The sequence below is a fragment of the Lontra canadensis genome, unplaced genomic scaffold (genome assembly GCF_010015895.1).
Source record: "Lontra canadensis isolate GAN:19392208 unplaced genomic scaffold, GSC_riverotter_1.0 scaffold36, whole genome shotgun sequence".
Lineage (NCBI taxonomy): Eukaryota > Metazoa > Chordata > Mammalia > Carnivora > Mustelidae > Lontra > Lontra canadensis.
Genome location: NW_022631030.1, coordinates 7,252,905 through 7,270,436, shown reverse-complemented (window position 1 = coordinate 7,270,436; position 17,532 = coordinate 7,252,905). Strand labels below are relative to the sequence as shown.

Below are 17,532 nucleotides of genomic sequence, written 5' to 3'. Positions count from 1 at the left end.
CAAAAAAAAAAAAAAAAATCTGAAAAAGTTAAAATCAGGGGCACCTGGGTGGCTCAGTCAGTTAAGTGCCCACCTCTCAATTTTGGCTCAGGTCACCATCTCGGGGTCCTGGGATGGAGCTCTGCATCAGGCTCCACGGTGGGCATGGAGCCTGCTTGAGACCCTACTACCTCTCCTTCTGCCCTTCCCCCTCCACCTCTTTCTCTCCCTCTCTTATGAAAAAAAAAAAAAGTTAAAAAAAAATCTTAGAAATGAGAATTGGAAAAATGGCTCTTTCCAAGGAGGCTTTTTTTTTTTTTTTTTTTTTTTTTAAATCTTAACGGGTTGACACTTACCAGTACTAGTGGGCTGCTGAGGGTCCTGCGAGGACGGGGAGCTTTTCTCTGGGGCATCTGAAGCCGTCTCGTGATCGGTAACTAGGAAAGGGGAAAAACAGAAATCTGCAACTACGGAGAGCAGTCTTACCCACATGGTGCTTGGGACAATAGGTTGGGGAATGGACACGGCTGCTACCTGCCTGGGAGGTTCTGCGGAGACCTCAGCACTACGCGCCCTGCAGCTCTTGCTCTGGTTTTTGAATCCGTCCTGCTGCTAGCCCATCTGCTAGGCTGCCTGGCTGAGAAGTATGGCATGGGGGGCTACAGCGCTGTTTCACAGGAGTGTGCTAAGGCTGTTTGCTGTCTCTGTCTCCATCTACATGTTAGTCCTTCTGTCTGTCTGCCCGGTCCCCTAGCTCCCTCCTTATTTATTTGTTAGGTGGCTTTGGAGTCCGTCACAGACTGGGTTGAATTCTGATGTTGTTAACTTGCTTGCTGCCAAAGTGGGTTTTTTTTTTAAGATTTTATTTATTTATTTGACAGAGATCACAAGTAGGCAGAGAGGCAGGTGGAGAGAGAGAGGAGGAAGCAGGATCCCTGCTGAGCAGAGAGCTCGATGCGGGGCTCGATCCCAGAATCCCGAGATCATGACCTGAGCTGAAGGCAGATGCTTAACCCACTGAGCCACCCAGGCACCCCAAACCTAATCGTTTTCTATTAAACCCGATACTAAAGAGATTTCAGAATGCAAAACAGTGCAATTTTTCCAACATTTTGATGTTGCAAAAATAACAGTTATTCTTCCACAAAAAGATGCCATTTCTGTTTATATGTAGTGGATTATTTTATAAATAAATATTTAAACTATTTTTTCAATTTTAATTTCTAATATGTAAATATTGACAGGTACAATTCACATAACTAAAAATTCTTTGGGGTCCTCAGCTATTTGCAGGAGTGCAGAGGAGTCTCCAGATCTCTAAGTTTGAGCACTGTTGCTCAAGTTTGTTTGTTTGTTTTTTTTTTTAAATCCCACCTCCAGTTAAGTAATAGGAAATCAAGATTCCTCATTTGGAATACTAAACAATGAAGTAAATCATTTGGAAGAGGGTCTGATCCATTCCTGCTCTGTTCTCCTCTAAGTATCACACTTCCACAAGCATCGCAGTGTGGATTTTTCAACGGCAGACACTGCTCACGTCCCTGGATACGGTGCTTGCCCGATCTTCATTTTCCCAGGTCCTACCACACAGAGTATGGGAATGAAATGGGCCAGAATCCTTGGAAATGTGTTTTAAAGCACCCTCAGCTAACCAAACTTTTTAAGCTCATTGGATGAACAAAATGTGTGTAGTATCTGTATGTCAACGTAGTTGCTTGCTGAAGGGTGAAAAGCCATAAACACATGGAAGCGGCCAAGAGCTGGTGTTGGAGCTGCTCTCTGAAGACTCAGTGGAGATCGAGCTGTGGGTGCTAAGTAATCCACAGTTAGATCAGAAACTAAAGTCAAGCCTTATCTACTATTATTATTATCATCCTATTATCCTCCTGTTATTATTATTCTTATCCTATTTTTATTAGAAGCATTTTATGACTATGATTTTGAGTCCTTTGAAAGTATGGCCATAATGGAGAAGAAACATTTCCCCTCTGGAGTAATTTTTGTAGATGGCCTGAATTGTAGCTGAAAAGTAAACATACATACTTTTTCAATATCACTGATTCTCTTGTTGAAGAATCTGAATGTTGGGGACTCCCGGGTGGCTCAGTCGGTTGAGCGTCCAACTCTTGGTTTCGGCTCGGGTTATGATTTCAGGGTCATGAGATCGAGCCCTGCATTGGAATGCTCAGTGGGGAATCTGTTTGAGATTCTCTCTCTCCCCATGCTCTCTCTCTCTCTCTCTCTCTCTCTCTCAAATAAATAAATAAATAAATAAATCTTAAAGAAAAATAAAAGAATCTGAGGATCTTTCAGAAGCACCCGCCCCGGCCATGAGCTATGCTCCACTGATAGCAGAGGCTGGACTGGAGGGGGACGAGTCATGGAGAGGCAGGGCTGTGCGTCAGATTACGGTAGCAAGCCCAGTCTGTGGGGCCCCAGTCTTCTGGAGGCAGCTTCCTCAAGACTTGCTACTTTTGGTTTGATGAGAAAGTGACTGGTGGAAAGCACATGGTAGTGAGGGGGGAGCCGTTAGCCACAGCAGCAACCCCCACAGGGCTGCAGGGTGCTTCTCCCATGACGGCATGCTCCTTAACCAGTGCCTTGCCTTTCTCAACAAACGTATCCTCACCCAGCTGCTCCCTCCTTTGCTAGTGTGAGTGAATCCTTGCACTTGAGGAATTCTTTGTACATTGAGAAGTACCTTATAAAATAACGAAGGTCAGAGTCTTATTCATTACAGATGTGTGATTCATGGTACTTCTTATTAGATACTTCTTGGCTCAGGAAGTTTGCTAGTGGCGCCTGGGTGGCTCAGCTGGCTAAGCGTCCGACTCTTGATTTCAACTGCAGTCATGATCTGAGGGTCATGGGATCGAGTCCTGCCTCAGGCTCCGAGCTGGGCTTAAAGCCTGCTTGAGAGTCTCTCTACCTCTTCACTGCTCCCTCACGCTCTCTCCCCACCCCCCTTTCTCTCAAGAAAAGGTTTTCTGGAGCTTTAAAATTATTTTTTGTTTTTGATGAAGGAATCAGAGAACACATTCTGAAAATGCGTCTTTACATTAACTATTTGATGTTTTATTAATTTTTTTTTCTGCCCAGAATATTAACACGGTTAAAGTAAAACCTGCAGAACAGTTGTAACAAAATAAATCTAAAGAGGAATCATGGCTTAATTTGACTGTGTAAGTGTTTTATATTAACATAAAATAATACGGGCAAGTTTAAATTTATTTCAGTGGCTGTTATCTCTTTTTGGGTTGACTACAAAGATAAAGTATGTCTCAGATGACCTCCCTGAAAATGTGACTGCAATAAAACTATCTAAGGCCAAGTCAGGCCGGCTGTCATTATCAAGAAGCAAGCATGACATCATTTGCATATGGCTCCCTGCAAGGCTTTCCGCACAACTGGGGTCCCGGATGTTGGAACAGGTGCTCTAGGAGGCTCCGCTGGAGAAATTTCCATCATGAAAGGAATTGGCTGTTAAGGAGAGCTTTGTGGACCGTGATCTCGCTCTGAAGGACTCTTCCCATTCCATTTAATTTCATTTGATAGTGTAACAGTAAGGTAAATTAAATGATTAAAGACAGTCATTCGTTCTTCTTACCCAAGTCTTCAAATCGGAAAGGTGCTACCAGTTTTCCTCCTTGTAGGCCTTTGTGTCGGATCACGCAGTCCACTGTTGAGTTTCTGCTGTGTCTGTGGACTCTGAGGACGCTGCTGCTGTTACATTTCTTCCCATTCGTTTCAAATTCATGGTGGGTCTCACCTATGGGGTGTAGGAGGTTGTGGCTACTTAATACCATTGGGTGGGTTTAGTCCTCTCGGAGACCAATGGCCTTGACATCTTGGCAAACCTGTTAGACTTCTAAGTCATTCTAGATTCGCTCAGCTGCCTTGTGCATGCTTGGCCCCAGTCCCAGAGGGAACCAGGTGAAGGACAGTGCTTAGGTTTCTATTAACCGTCACTACTGGAAAATAAAATCCAGAGCTTACGGTGATGACACAGGGACAGCTTGATGTTGCCAAACACAAAGACCCAAGACCTACTCAAGGTGAATTGATCAGGCAAATGAAAGGAGAGGTCTTGTAATGATGTAGAATTGGCATTGGACGGAATCTCTCTCTGAGTGTGTAAAGTCCAATGTAACTTTCATTACGATGTAAAGAAACTCTAAAGTTCCCAAACGTGACCATTAGTTATCCTTCTGTCAACTGAACCCTGCTTTAATCTAATCAAAGTTTAGATTCTTTGGTACCATAATATTTTTACTGAGGGCATGACATCGTAACGCACTTTTTCAGGAGGATCTTATCTGCCAGGATAATAACTATATCATACCTATATACGAAATTCTGTTGAATTTTAAGAAACCATAATATCCCATTTCAGGTGTCCACTTTCTTTTAAGTATAAACATCTAATCCTATTATTTGTGATAGGTTTTCAAGATGAAGGCACGGTATCGACAGGTTATAAAGATAATTTGTCCGGAAAAATCCAACGGATTGTTGAAAGCTATTTTGCCGCCGCTGACACCACCAGAGGGTGCCAGAGGATTTAAAAAATTCCTTGGAAATTGTCGTAGGAAGGAAAACAAAGGAGGAAAGAGAACACTGTCCTTACCAGTGAGCTCTATGTCATTCCCTATAATCCAGGTTATCTGCGGAGGGGGCTTACTTCTCACGGTGGAGCATTTAAGGGTAACGTGTTCTTTTCCGTCTTGCGTTCTGATAACTGAAGCTTCCAGGGTTGGTATGGAAGGTGTTGCTGGAAGAGAATTAATTTTTCTGTGCTTACTGAGCTGGTCTGCGTATCCCAGTAAAGCACGGAGTCTAATAGTCTATAGGGATCATGGTAGTGTATGGTCTAAATAATGGGCTTTTTTTTTTTTTTTTTACTTGATCTTTCCCAGAATACAGTTAAAGGGCTTTCATGTACTTGTAAACCTACCTTGGCTCTAGTCCACATTGCTTGTCACCCAGTGTGTGATTAGTCCCTGGAAATTCCCAGTGTCACAATAGTAATTTTTACATTTGCTATTTGACTGTGTTTGGGAGAACACTAGTCTAGTTACATCGGTTACCAGTTATTGTAAGAACCCTTGTGTGTCCCTCCATATCTTGGTGGGTCAGTTTCCTTGTCTATGTCACGAAGGAATTGGTTTATGAGTGTCGGTTCAATTCTAGACTGGCATGAGTGTATGACTCACCTCAAAGTGAGTTCTATCCACTCCTAATATTAAAGATGCATTTCTCTTATCGAGGGCCCAGTTGTCCTTTTTTTCATACTCCTGTCTTGGAAATAAGAGTTGGCCCTTGAACAATGTGGGGATTAGGTGCGCTGACACTTCTCCTGACCACCGCACAGTTGAAAATCCATGCATAACTTTGACTCCCCCCCAAGCTCAACTAAGAGCCTACTGTTGATGGGAAGCCTTAGTGATAACACAGTTGATGAACACCTGTTTTCTATGTTTTATGTATTCTACACTCTGTTCTTCCAAGAAAGTCATCTAGAGAAAAGAAAATATTAAGAAAATCATAAGGAAGAGAAAAAACCTTTATGGTACCGGAATGTATTTATTTTAAAACTTTGCACATAAGGGGACCTGCACAATTCAAACCTGTGTGGTTCAAGGGTCAAAATGTACTCTTTGGGTAGGCTACCTTCTTCCTCTTTCCCATGCACCTTCACACTTTGGTCCAGAATTGCACCCCAGCACGTTGATTGGCTCTTTTATCTGCCATTGAGACATTGCAAAGTCAGCTGCAAGTAGATACTAGATGAATTAGACGCGGGCTATACACATAAGGAAAAGATAAAGCCCTTTGAGGAGCTGACAGTCTGGTGATAGACTCAGTCCCTAAGCTGTTAGTTAAAAGATCATGCGGTAAGTGTAGTGACAGAGGTATGCGGGGACTGGGAGAAGAGCCCAGAAGGACACACAGGCAGCGTGAGCCAGAGTGCTGTGGGCGCTGGCCAGTAAGGTGGGCTGGGTCCCATTGGGTCTCAACCTGCCTCGGGAGCCTTCCCAGACACTTTGTTACTGTGCCTTTGCTTTATGGCAGGCACCGTGCTACATTAATTCAACAGAAGAAGCCTAAGACATTCACTTGTGATTTGTGGAATTATGTCACTTAGAGCTCTCTATAAAGTGATGTGTATATATAATTGATCTGAATTAGAGATCAATAAAAAGTGATGTTTATAATTGATCTGTTCCATCACAAAAAGCAGAAAAGTAAAGACATTAAGGCTTACACTGAACACAGCGGACCGTCCAGAGAACAGAGCCAGCCCTGGGCAATCAGGAGACCAGTGCTTCCTGTCCACACCTCCCAACCCCATTCCCCACTGGAAGAAAGGACCTGGTTTTGGCAGAGGTTGTGAGCCAGCTGTCCAGTACAATTACATCTGAATTCACTCTATCTTAGTTTATGCTGTTGTTAGCTTCTACTTTATTTACAGGCTTCTCTGCCTGCCTTGACCCGTGTGCCAACTCCTTGTAGGCAGGGGCTATGCCCAATTCCTCTTTGATCCCCTGGAGCTTAGCACAGTGCCTGGCGCATAGCAGCAGCTTATCAAGGATTAATTCTCCTTTCTCTTAGTTCCTTGGACAAGAAACGGCATTGATACCAAAGACAAATTTCACAAAGTCACATTTTCATCTGGGGCTCGCTAGTCAAAATGCTCCTTTCTGTTTTCCTTTTGACAAAAGATGGTAGAGGTGCCCAAGAAAATGCTTTGCTCTAGGCAATATTACTAACTAGAATGTGAAGTTTAAGAATGGTCTGTCCCGTCCTAAGTCTGTCGCTCATGTGCTGGGTTGCCAGCCATCAGGCACTTACCTAACACGATCACTTTTACTTCCTTTGTTCTCACGGAGTTGCTGTAATGTAAACACTTGTACATGCCTTCATCTTGCAGGGTGACATTAAGCACGCTGATGGAAAGCTGATGGGTGGAGTGATGAAGAAGCTGGTATTTGGGATTTTTTAAAGCTGGAAAGAGGGAAAAAGAGCTGTTAGGAAGAAAGCAATCAGATGAATACAGTCTCTCAGTGGGTTGATTGTTCACAGGAATGGCTTTTGAATTTCACACTTTCGTGGAACAAATCACATCTCCGATTGAGCTGCCTTCCAAATTCTAGTGTTCCCAGCTGGATGCCTCTCAAAAGCTCGACATTCGTTTAGGAAATGAAATATTTTGATACTGGGATCTGCGAAATAAACCGTTTTATTTGTGCATGTAGGAAATTAACACTGTGCTGGTGAAGGGTTCGGGTTGAGGGGTGATTAATTTTTTTTTCATTTTTTTGTACATTATGAAAAATTAGATTCACCCCATTAGAGTCACCTCCTTGAACTCTAATTGATTTGAGGTTGTCCTGTCACAATGGATGTAAAGAATGGAAAATTAACGCCTGACTATCCATTTCTCCATTTGGGTGCTTTTTATTTTTAAATATTTTGATTTTAAGTTAATCTCCACACACGATGTGGAACTTGAACTCATAACCCTGAGATCAAGAGTTGCATGCTCTACCTACTGAGCCAGCCAGGTGCTCCTTTTATTTTTAATTTTTTGAAATTTATTATTATTTGAAGTTTCCTAAAGATTATCGCAAGTGTTTGGGGTTGTTGTTGTTGTTGTTTTGTTTTTTGATTCTGTGTTGACCTGGGATTTCTATCTTAGGTCGTAGGTCCCTTAGCAAATCAGAGGCTCCTGAAATAAGTGGTTTTGCCTCCCTCTCTCTCTCTTTCTTTGGATTTGTAACATGAACAAGTGTAACATAGTTAAACCTTGAATGGCTGACCAAGGAAGTTTGTTTCTCATCTGAAAGAATGGTTGTGTGTCCTGGGACACTGGCATTATCTGAGCTAGATTTCAGATTTTTTCAAGCTCACCACTTTTGACTTTTGAGTCCTTAATTCTTCGTTGTGGGGGCTATCTTGTACACTATGTTTAGCAGCAATCCTCTCTACTCATTAGATACTAGGACCACCCCCTGACCCCCCTTCCCCAGTTATAACAACACAAACTCTCTCCAGACATTGCCATATGTCCCCTGGAAGGCAAGAATGACCCTTGCTTGAGCATCACCGAGTTCAACCAAGGTTCTCTGTTGTAGGAATTTGAGAGTGCCCATCTTCCCCCAGGTTACTAAAACCCAAACCAAACCAAGAGAAAACATTATTTAACAGGAATGATCTCTACTCAAACTGTTTCTCTCAGAACTTTCAACAATTAACATCTACTTTTTTTACTGGATTCTACTATTAATAGTTAATTTAGCTTGAAATATATGGTAAGTTTACATCAAACATAAAGATATTTAATAATGTTTCATAGCATGGGACACCTAGGTGGCTCAGTTGGTTGAGCTTCTGACTCTTGCTTTCCGCTCAGGTTGTGATCTCAGGGTCCTGGGATCGAGCCCCGTGCTGGGCTCCACGCTCAGTGCAGAGTCTGCTTGAGATTTCCTCCCTCTCTCTCTCTGTCTTTCCCGCTTATGCACCCTCCCTCCCTCTCTCTCTCTCTCTCTCAAATAAATAAATCTTTAAAAAACTGTTTCATAGCATATCAAGTTTTTTAGAGGCTCTGCTTTTACAAGATAGAATGAAATTTGCTGTTTTGGAGACTTTTCCAAATATTTGGCCATTCAGAATATTACATGGAGGTATACAATGGTCTCATTAGGAAGAGGAGGGGTTAGTAAAATCCTGCCCAAAGAGAGGAACTAAATAGACTTTTAAGAATCCCTTTCCTTAAGAATAAAACAAAACCATTGTGACTGTGTGGGGTGATGGATGTTAACTAGACCCCCTGTGGCAATTATTTTGCAGTATATACATAATATTAGATCATTGTATGCCTCATACTAACGTGGCGCTATGTGTTTATTATATGTCAATAAAACTGGCAGTGTCGGGGGTGGGGGATTCCCTTTCCACCTCAGGCATCTGGGACTCAACCTGTGTCTGTGAAAACAGGAATGGCCGCCCTCCCTTCCAAGGTAGTGCGCCCTGTCTGCTCCTCACTTGCTCAGTCATCTTGGTTTTGTGTTGAGACCAATAGGAGAAAAGGAGAGATCTGGAAGGGAGCTTTGTGATGGGGCTTTGAATCGCTCAGTTGGGAAATGAGGCAGCTGGCTCCAGACGCGGGGCGACAGCGTGAGCTGCGGGAAGACAAAAGGCCTCAAGTCTGTCTGTGGCCTTACTGTCATTGGTGCTGTTGGCAGTTTCATGGCTGCTGAGAGGAAAAGAGTGACGTGGGGGTGAGGTGTGGGCATGGAAATGTGCTTTGTAACTTGAGCCCCCTTTACCAACCATTCTGGTGGGGTTTCCCTTTCAGACTTCCTGTCAGAAAAAGCAGCCATGTGTAAAGTAGTAGGTCTCTGGGTGTGATCCCCACGTAATAGTAGGGGGGCCAAGCCCACCGTTTGGGTGACTCATGCTGGTTTCTATCCCACCAACTTGTCTGTCTGGAAAATCCCACAGGTTGAGGTCTGGTGGTGATTTTTTTTTTTTCTTTCACTTACCAGGATGCTCATTTAAAAAAATGGTGAACCCTGAGGGGGCCAGCCACTGCAGGGAGGTGGTCTTCCCCTGAGAAACAACACACTTCAGAATGAGCGTCTGGCCTTCCTCCACGGTGACTGTTTCTGTGTGGTTAGTCAGAAAGGCTTCTGCAGAGGAAGAGAATTGGGGACAGTCAGGCTGGCATAGGCCAAGACATACTCCTGAGCTGAGGCAAGGACTTATTCTCAACACAACCTCATTCATTCATTTAGTCATTTAGTCATTTATTATGTACCCTTTTTTTTTTTTTTTTTTTTTTTTTTTTTTGAGAGAGAGAGACTCGGAGAGGAGCAGAAGCAAAGGGAAAGGGAGAGAGAATCTTAAGCAGTGGACCCCAACATGGGGCTCGATCTCTCGACCCTGAGATCATGACCTGAGCCAAAATCAAGGGTCAGATGCTTAACCGAATGAGCCACCCAAGTGCCTCTCATTACACACTTCTTAGAGAAACAAAACATAAATCAATACAAAGGAGCAAGCACTGTACATAGGGGCAGTGAGATGCCTCCTGAAGGAGGTCTGAATGAAGGGGTGGGATTTTGATAGGAAAAAAGGAAAATGTTGAACAGTATCTATTAGGCACTTGCTCTCTCCTATGCCAGGAACTCTGCCAGGCCACATTCACCTGTATTTAATTTAACTTTTGAACTAACCCTATAAAGAAAGAATGATGTTGTTGGTTCTCTAGATGAGGAAATAGAGGCTGAAGGTCACACAGGTTGGGATCTGTACCCATGTCTGTGTTCAGAGTCCATGGTCATGTAACTAGGTCAGATTGTCCAAATGAGGAGACCCCAGAAACACTTGTTTCTGGCCTCAACCTTGAAACAAGTGACTTGTGGCTTTAAGTACAAGTTAGGTGTCTAGGATTCCAAGTGGTTTTCATGGGGAGTAGGTAAGCCCTACCTGCAAAAGAGCTTCTACACCAGAGGAAGGATGTTCTAAGATCTCTTCCAGTTCGGTTGTCCATAGCAACACTTTCTCCAGGCAAACATGAGCATCTAATTTCCCCCAGTCACAACCCCCAGAGAATGAGAAACAGTGGGTTGTTAGCAGCTGTAAATACAATCTCCCAAAAAGGAAATGGATAAAAAAATAAAATAAATGGGCTTTATTGCTGATTTGCCATCTGCTATTTCTTCAAGTCTTAAGTTTAAAAAAAACCTCCCCCCCCCCCTACCGAGGACTAGACAATTCTTATCAATGAAAGTACGAAGCACTTCTATAAACAGAAGAATGCTGTGGGGTTATAAATTATGAATAGCAAATATAATGAATTTCACTGTATCATCTTAAACCTTAAAGAGAGAGAGAAACAAGGATTTTATTTCCTTGTGATAAATTTCAAGCATTAGGAAAAGTGCTTTGGACTTTTTAGTTTGTTCCATTTCTAGGTCATTAATTTCAATCTAGCCTCTGGCAATAATAACCCAGAATTGTACTGTATTCTTATTGACTTTCATGGGAAAAAAGTTTGCTGGAGTTCTGATGGAAAAATACCCAAATCATCAGCCAATACTAATGAACAATGAAGAGTCTATAAAAAGACACTGTGTTTTCATAAGAGCATTGAAGCATAAGCCCAGAATTCTGCTTGGGTCGGGTCATTTGGAAGTATTTTCATCTGTAAAATCAACCCGTAACTGAGTAGCAAAGATAATATTAGTAGAGCTGCTTTGAAGTGACAATGGAATTTCTTCTAAGGCTAAGGAGCTTCTGAGCCAAGAAATTGAATCTAGAACTATCTACCTTCCATTACTTCCATAGTCATTCCCATCTTGATTCTTGCTTTTTACTTTCTCCTTCTTGTGTGTTATCCTGCTTCCCACAGATCGAAGTTTCTAGAGGGCAGAGACTATTTTCTACTTCTCTAAAATTCATTCCTTATAGAAAGTATCACAGTGTGAGCTTGAAAAGTAATGGTTTAGTGCCAGCTCTCATGATGGCAGCATAAAGCAGGCGATGGACAGGCATCTTTGGTCTCCTGTTGTTAATAAGAATACTGAGAGACAGGAGGGAAGTTACTATGTTGAATCAATGACAGAATAAAGACCACTGTCAAAGCAACATGCCCTAATTTCATCCCTCAGGCCAGAAGTTGATACTAAAAAGTTTTGTCCATGTCCTTACCTTTGGCAAAGCCATTGTCTAGACAGGAAGCCCGCGTCTGGGGAAGGGGGAGTGTTGGGATTTATCTGCGGATTATTTATGAATAAGTGTCTTCCATTTTAAAGATGCCTTTTTCTTGGGATGTGTGCTTTTGAATTAAATTGTTATTTGATTCTTATAGTGTTTAAGAAATTGTAATGACATATAGGGTGGCTTTTTAGCAGAAGTTAAAGAATCGTATCTCCTGGGGCGCCTGGGTGGCTCAGTGGGTTAAAGCCTCTACCTTTGGCTCAGGTTGTGATTTCAGGGTCCTGAGATCGAGCCCTGCAACAGGCTCTCTGCTCAGCGGGGAACCTGTTTCCCTTCCTCTCTCTCTGTCTGCCTCTCTGCCTACTTGTGATCTCTGTCAAATAAATTAAAAAAAAAAAAAAGAATCGTATCTCCTAAGATCAGTGTTTGCTTCTGTTGTTGGGAACTGAGTCCCAGGCTACTGAGCACATCTACAAAAGCCTGGGTTTCGCGTGGAAAGGGCTGTGTTCGAGGCGTAGAATGATTGCCGTATCCTCTACTCTGTTCCAAGCCTCGCCTTTAGCTTTACAGGCTGATTTCTCTTTCAGTTAGCATGTAGACCCCGTGTTTGATTGAGAGACAGGAAATCATTGTAGAAAGGAAGAATAGCCCCGGAGAGAAGCCACAGACAGGGTGCTTCCGCTGTGAGCGCTCCCAGATACCGTTCGGTGTGTCGAGCTCTGCTAAACATTGGGAGAAGATCCCTGTACCTGTGCTTTGATGGTACGTCTTCCCAGGGGGAAGTTCTCCAGGATTCTCTCATTGCTGTTGCAAACTAAACCGAACTCCTCTTTTATATATATATTTTTTGCATCTAAGTTTGGAGTCCAACTTTCACCTTCTTTGTCAGAGGGAGGGGTGTGGGTTACCTTCTTGGCTCACCACTTCCTCCTCTGCAGGCTCTAAAAACATATCCCTATGCACCCCTCGACTTTCCTGTGTAGCTCCTGAATGCGGTGTGCCTACTTCCTAGGCTCCACAGCTGGGCTTCAGAGCTCCAGTCTGTCTGTTGGCCCTCCGTGGCTCCTCAGAGGCCAAGCATGCAAAGCAGGGCAGGGAATAGCCGTGGAGTTTCTTCTGGGAGGTCCCCCCTTACTGCTGGTGGATCTTGTTTACTGAATGAGTTACGGACTTCTGACTAGTTTCATCCATCCATGTGAGGCCATGTGTTCTGAGGCTGCTGGTTGACTCTGGGGTTATGGATTGTGACCAGTTTATAGATGGAAGTAGAACCTGTGACCTTCATGATCTCCACCCCCAACCTCATGGCAGTGGCTTCACCCCAAAGCACGTGTGACCGACCCTCAGTCAAAAGGGCAAGCAGCAGTCCCAACCATCCGCCAAAGCATACATAGATGAAACCTGGGCAGTTCTTACGATTTCCTTGTTTTCCCCAAGATTTTCAGAGTCGCAGTGTCTGATCTCTCTTCTACTAGAGGTTATCATGGTAGACTGAAGAAAGAGTAAAATGTTCCCTTTTTCCCCCCTTATCTTAGTATCCCAATGATTGCATCCAATAAATTTAAAAACTCTAGAACAGAGAGAGTCTATCCCGCAGGAACCCCAAACTTGTCAGATCCCATCAGAACGCATCATCTCTAGTGTCCCCGTAGGCTCCACACACACCTGGCACAGAGAGACCACCCACTCCGTTCAACCGTTTGTTTGTATCTAATGTGGTTACCAGCCACGGCCAGGTCCAGGCTCAAGAAGACACTTGGCCTTTGTCCATGCTGTTCTATTGACCTGGGTACCTTTTTTTTTTTTTTAAAGAGGGGGAGGGCAGAGGAAGAAGGAAAGAGAGACAGAATCTTAAGCAGGCTCCATGCCCAGTGAGGAGCCCAAAGTGGGGCCTGATGCTGGGCTTGATACAGGGTTCCATCTCCCGACCCCGAGATCATGACCTGAGCTGAAATCGAGAGTCAGATACTTAACTGACTGAGCCACCCAGGCACCACTGTCAGGATAGCTTTCTTATCTCCTCTAAGACTCAATTCAAATTATACCACTGCCTAACCAGTCTTTAGCCTTCTTCTTCCCCACAATGACCTGCCCTCTCCTCCAGCTCCCTGAAGGGACTTCTATTATAGCACTTAGCCCAGTGCTTTACATTTGGTTACAAGTATCTCTGTGTGGAGATTGCAAACTTCTCTTAGAGAAGTTGTTTGGTATTCATTCATTTTTACAGTCCCAGGACTTCACACAAAGTAAGTTTTATTTTATTTAATTTTTTTCAAATAAGATTTAAGTATTGGACGCCTCGGTGTCTCAGTCAGTTGGGTGTCTGTCTGCTTTCGACTCAGACCATGATCTCAGGGTCCTGGGATTGAGCCCCGCATTGGGCTCCCTGCTCAGCAGGTAGTAGGTTTCTCCCTCTCCCTTCCCCCCACTTGTCTTGTTTTCTTTCTTTCATGCTCTCTCTCGCTCTCAAATACAATCTTAAAAAAAAAAAAAAAAGATTTTAAAGTATTAATTGAATTAATGGCTAAAATGTGGACATTTATATATCCAGTAATAAACAGTGTAACAGGATTCCAATTCAGCTGTGTTATTGTTATGTTGCATAAGAAAGACTTGAGCTAAGTTGAAATCAGGATGATTGTCTCAAATCAGAGCCCTATTTACATGACTGTTATGAGGTAGTAGACAAATGCTTCCATTTAGATCATTATAGAAAAGGATTGTTGTTATTATTATTATTATTATTATTATTTAGATAGACTCAACAGAGAAAATTAGAAAGGTGAAGATGAATCTGGCTTTGTCAAAATTATTTCCAGTATGGCTTTCAAGAAGGCATCTCAGAATGTCAACAAACATGGGACTTTTTCATGGTTAAAAACAACAAACATAGGCAAAAGGATTATCAACAGAACCTTAAATTTGCAACTGTTCTTCGTTTGCTGCATCCTACCCTGCCCTGAAGACCAGGATAGAAGGTTCAAACTGGTGGGTTTTCATCATCCACAATATAGCTGAACGGGATTAATTTTGAAAAATCGTTCATTCTTATTGTATTTTACCCATCCTAGAGGTGGATAGTGACCTTGCAAAGAGATTATGGAATTTTTTGGTCCATAGTTCTTGGCAACCTTAGAAGTTGCATGGTAGAAGGTACGGCGATCTTCCCATGATTCATAGCTAAAAACAGCTGACAACAGATAGTGTTGCCAAAATTGATTCGCTGCCTTTTTGCTAACAAAAAGCAATATGGTCAGCTCCCTCCTCTTTGGGACTGACAGGCCCGAGCAAGGTTAGGTCAGAGGGGACAATGTGTGCCCAATGCCACTGAGCCTAGATGCCTTCTGGGTGAGTTTACGGTTTGGGATTTTCAATAGCATATCTTCCAAATTGTATAAATCAGTGGCTTTCAAACTTTTGATCTACATTAAGAAACACTTTCTATCCCACCCTTGTAGAAAGACACACACACACACACACACACACAGTAAATGCTTCATGAGATAATTCATATTTATATGCTGTGCAGGCTGATTTACTAGCTGTGAAAATGTGGGTGGGTTATCTAACTTCTTTTAAACTCCATTTTCTCATGTAAATTGGGGTAGGGATATTAATACCTCAGTATCTGTGCTAAAATGAAATGTAATTAATATAAAATGCCCACCCCTTACATGGTACAATAAATATATTTTTCTCCTCCCTTTATAAATAGTATTTGAATAATTTATAATTTAAAAGAGTTGTTTTAGGTTTTGCTTAAGACATGATTATTATTGTTTTTCTTTAAAAACTTTTTTTTGTGAGATATTTTTAGGAGGCAACAACTTGAATCCTCAAAAAGGGAAAGTCAGTGAAGGGCTTTAAACTTTGGAAGAGTTGAGAACATTCTAATTTTGGCTCTCTAAATGTACTTTTCCTGAATGTATGAGCTGTTCTTTAAGCCACTTATTGAAGAAACTAATATTATTTATTACCAAATACTAAATTCATAGGAAGTGCCTCAGAGTATAAGAACGAAAGAAGAAAGCACTTAATCTAAGTGTATAAAATTGGAAATTGAAATACTACATAAAATAGGAAATCTCGTTTTTTAAAACGGGATCATTCAGCTGCAGTTTTTTTGGCGAATGTAGATTTAGGATAGGTGCATTCCCTGAAAGCTAATTGTAATTCAGTTCAATATTTGGAAACACACACAGACAGCAAGCAATACATTTTGGCATAGCTTCTTTTGTAAGAATTCGGTACAAGTTGCAATCAGAGATTTAGAGACTCCTACACCTTGCCCCCACTTTTGAGCAGGAATAATTTGACCTGTGCTAAAGAGGTAACAGTGTCTCTAATTTTCATCATGCTACATTCAAATTCAGGAAGCATCAAAAGTCAGATTTGAAAATGCTAATCCAATGTAAAGTATCACCGACTCAAAAACTAAGCAGGCATTTTCCATGGGGCTCATTATTATCTCGGAGCTAATGAAAAGTTGTAGAGCACTTCATCATCCTCAAAGTGCTTTCCCATTTTGAAATTTGATCCCTCAAAAAATCCAGGGAGTTTGGTCGTCGAACGTAATTAATCATCTCTCCATGTTAAGATGCAGACATTGAGTTTTTAGAGAACTTGAATTACCTGGCTAAGGCTTATACAGCAAGGAGGCTTTTAAAATCCCACTGTGGGGCACCTGGGTGTCTCAGTGGGTTAAGCCTCTGCCTTCCGCTCAGGTCATGATCCCAGGGTCCTGGGATCGAGCCCCGCATTGGGCTCTCTGCTCAGCAGGAAGTCTGCTTCCCTTCCTTTCTCTGCCTGCCTCTCTGCCTACTTGTGATCTCTGTCAAATAAATAAATAAAATCTTTAAAAAAATAAAATAAAATCCCACTGTGATGCTCGTCCACCTTGCATACACTTAAGAGACAGAGCCCAATAAGCTTGTGACATTTTGCCATAACAAAGATGCCACAGAGACACAGGTTAGAGTGACCCTTTCTATACTTACTAGTATTGAATACTAATCGAACCATTGAACGAGAGATTAAATAAAGCAGGAGCACCCCTCCATGTGTGATTGGGGTGTAGCTTGGAAAGTAATCACATACACACCTGGGTTCTCCTCCGTCGTGGGTCCTCCGTGAATGCAACTGACTGACAGGTAGATTTGGTACAATACCAGGTCAGCTGAGTCTCATAAGAAACGAGCCCGAAGTCCTTACCTTGTAAGGGGAACCAGGCCAGCAAGCTGCAAAATCTCCACCACATGTTGTGCCGAGCTGTTGTCACACTTTGTCAACTTCCTCTAAGATTCTGAAATAAAGGGAGCAGAGTGGTTTCTTTTGAAGGGGGAGAGGCAGCAGCTCTGTGACCTCATGTGTCTCAACGCCTCCGTTGGCTCTGGAAGCCCCCTCTTGGCTCGCTGCCCCCAGACTACCTCCGGGTGGAACATTTAGGGGACAGCATGTGTCATCGCGATTGTGGAGAGGGGTGAGTGATGTGTTGGTGGCACAGGTCATTCTGCCACACGTGGGTAGTACTGGTAAATCAGCTAGGTTGTGAGACTTTTCGGGGAGGAGGGGTGGGAGAGAGATTAAAATTTCCCTGTGTGATGTGACCTTGTTGTCACTTTTCTGATGTCTTAGACAATGATAACAGGACGATTGTTGCTAAACCTTTGTTTTTCATTTCTGACAACAGTGTATAATGGTTTCAAGGGTAGAATTCATCCACTCACATTATCTGATCATTTAAAAAATCTGTATCAGGGGCACCTGGGTGGCTCAGTGGGTTAAGCCTCAGCTTTGGGCTCAGGTCATGATCTCAGGGTCCTGGGATGG

The 17,532-nt window shown here is 42.7% G+C and overlaps 1 protein-coding gene across 2 annotated transcripts in view; it reads right to left on the bottom strand.

Annotated features, from left to right (window-relative positions):
• CRTAM (cytotoxic and regulatory T cell molecule) overlaps window positions 1-17,035 on the bottom strand; it is a 24,800-nt gene extending 7,765 nt beyond the window's left edge. The window contains exons 1-6 of one of the 2 annotated variants that reach the window (XM_032868765.1): window positions 16,915-17,032; window positions 9,525-9,671; window positions 6,832-6,984; window positions 4,607-4,750; window positions 3,587-3,748; window positions 336-416 (exon numbers count right to left, since the gene is read on the bottom strand). In XM_032868765.1, the coding sequence (XP_032724656.1) occupies window positions 336-416; window positions 3,587-3,748; window positions 4,607-4,750; window positions 6,832-6,984; window positions 9,525-9,671; window positions 16,915-16,960 (733 nt within the window). In that variant the 5' untranslated portion in view covers window positions 16,961-17,032. Of the gene's footprint in view, window positions 1-335; window positions 417-3,586; window positions 3,749-4,606; window positions 4,751-6,831; window positions 6,985-9,524; window positions 9,672-16,914 lie in introns of both variants that reach the window. The other variant, XM_032868766.1, reaches the window with a different exon arrangement.
• Window positions 17,036-17,532: the final 497 nt, after the last annotated feature.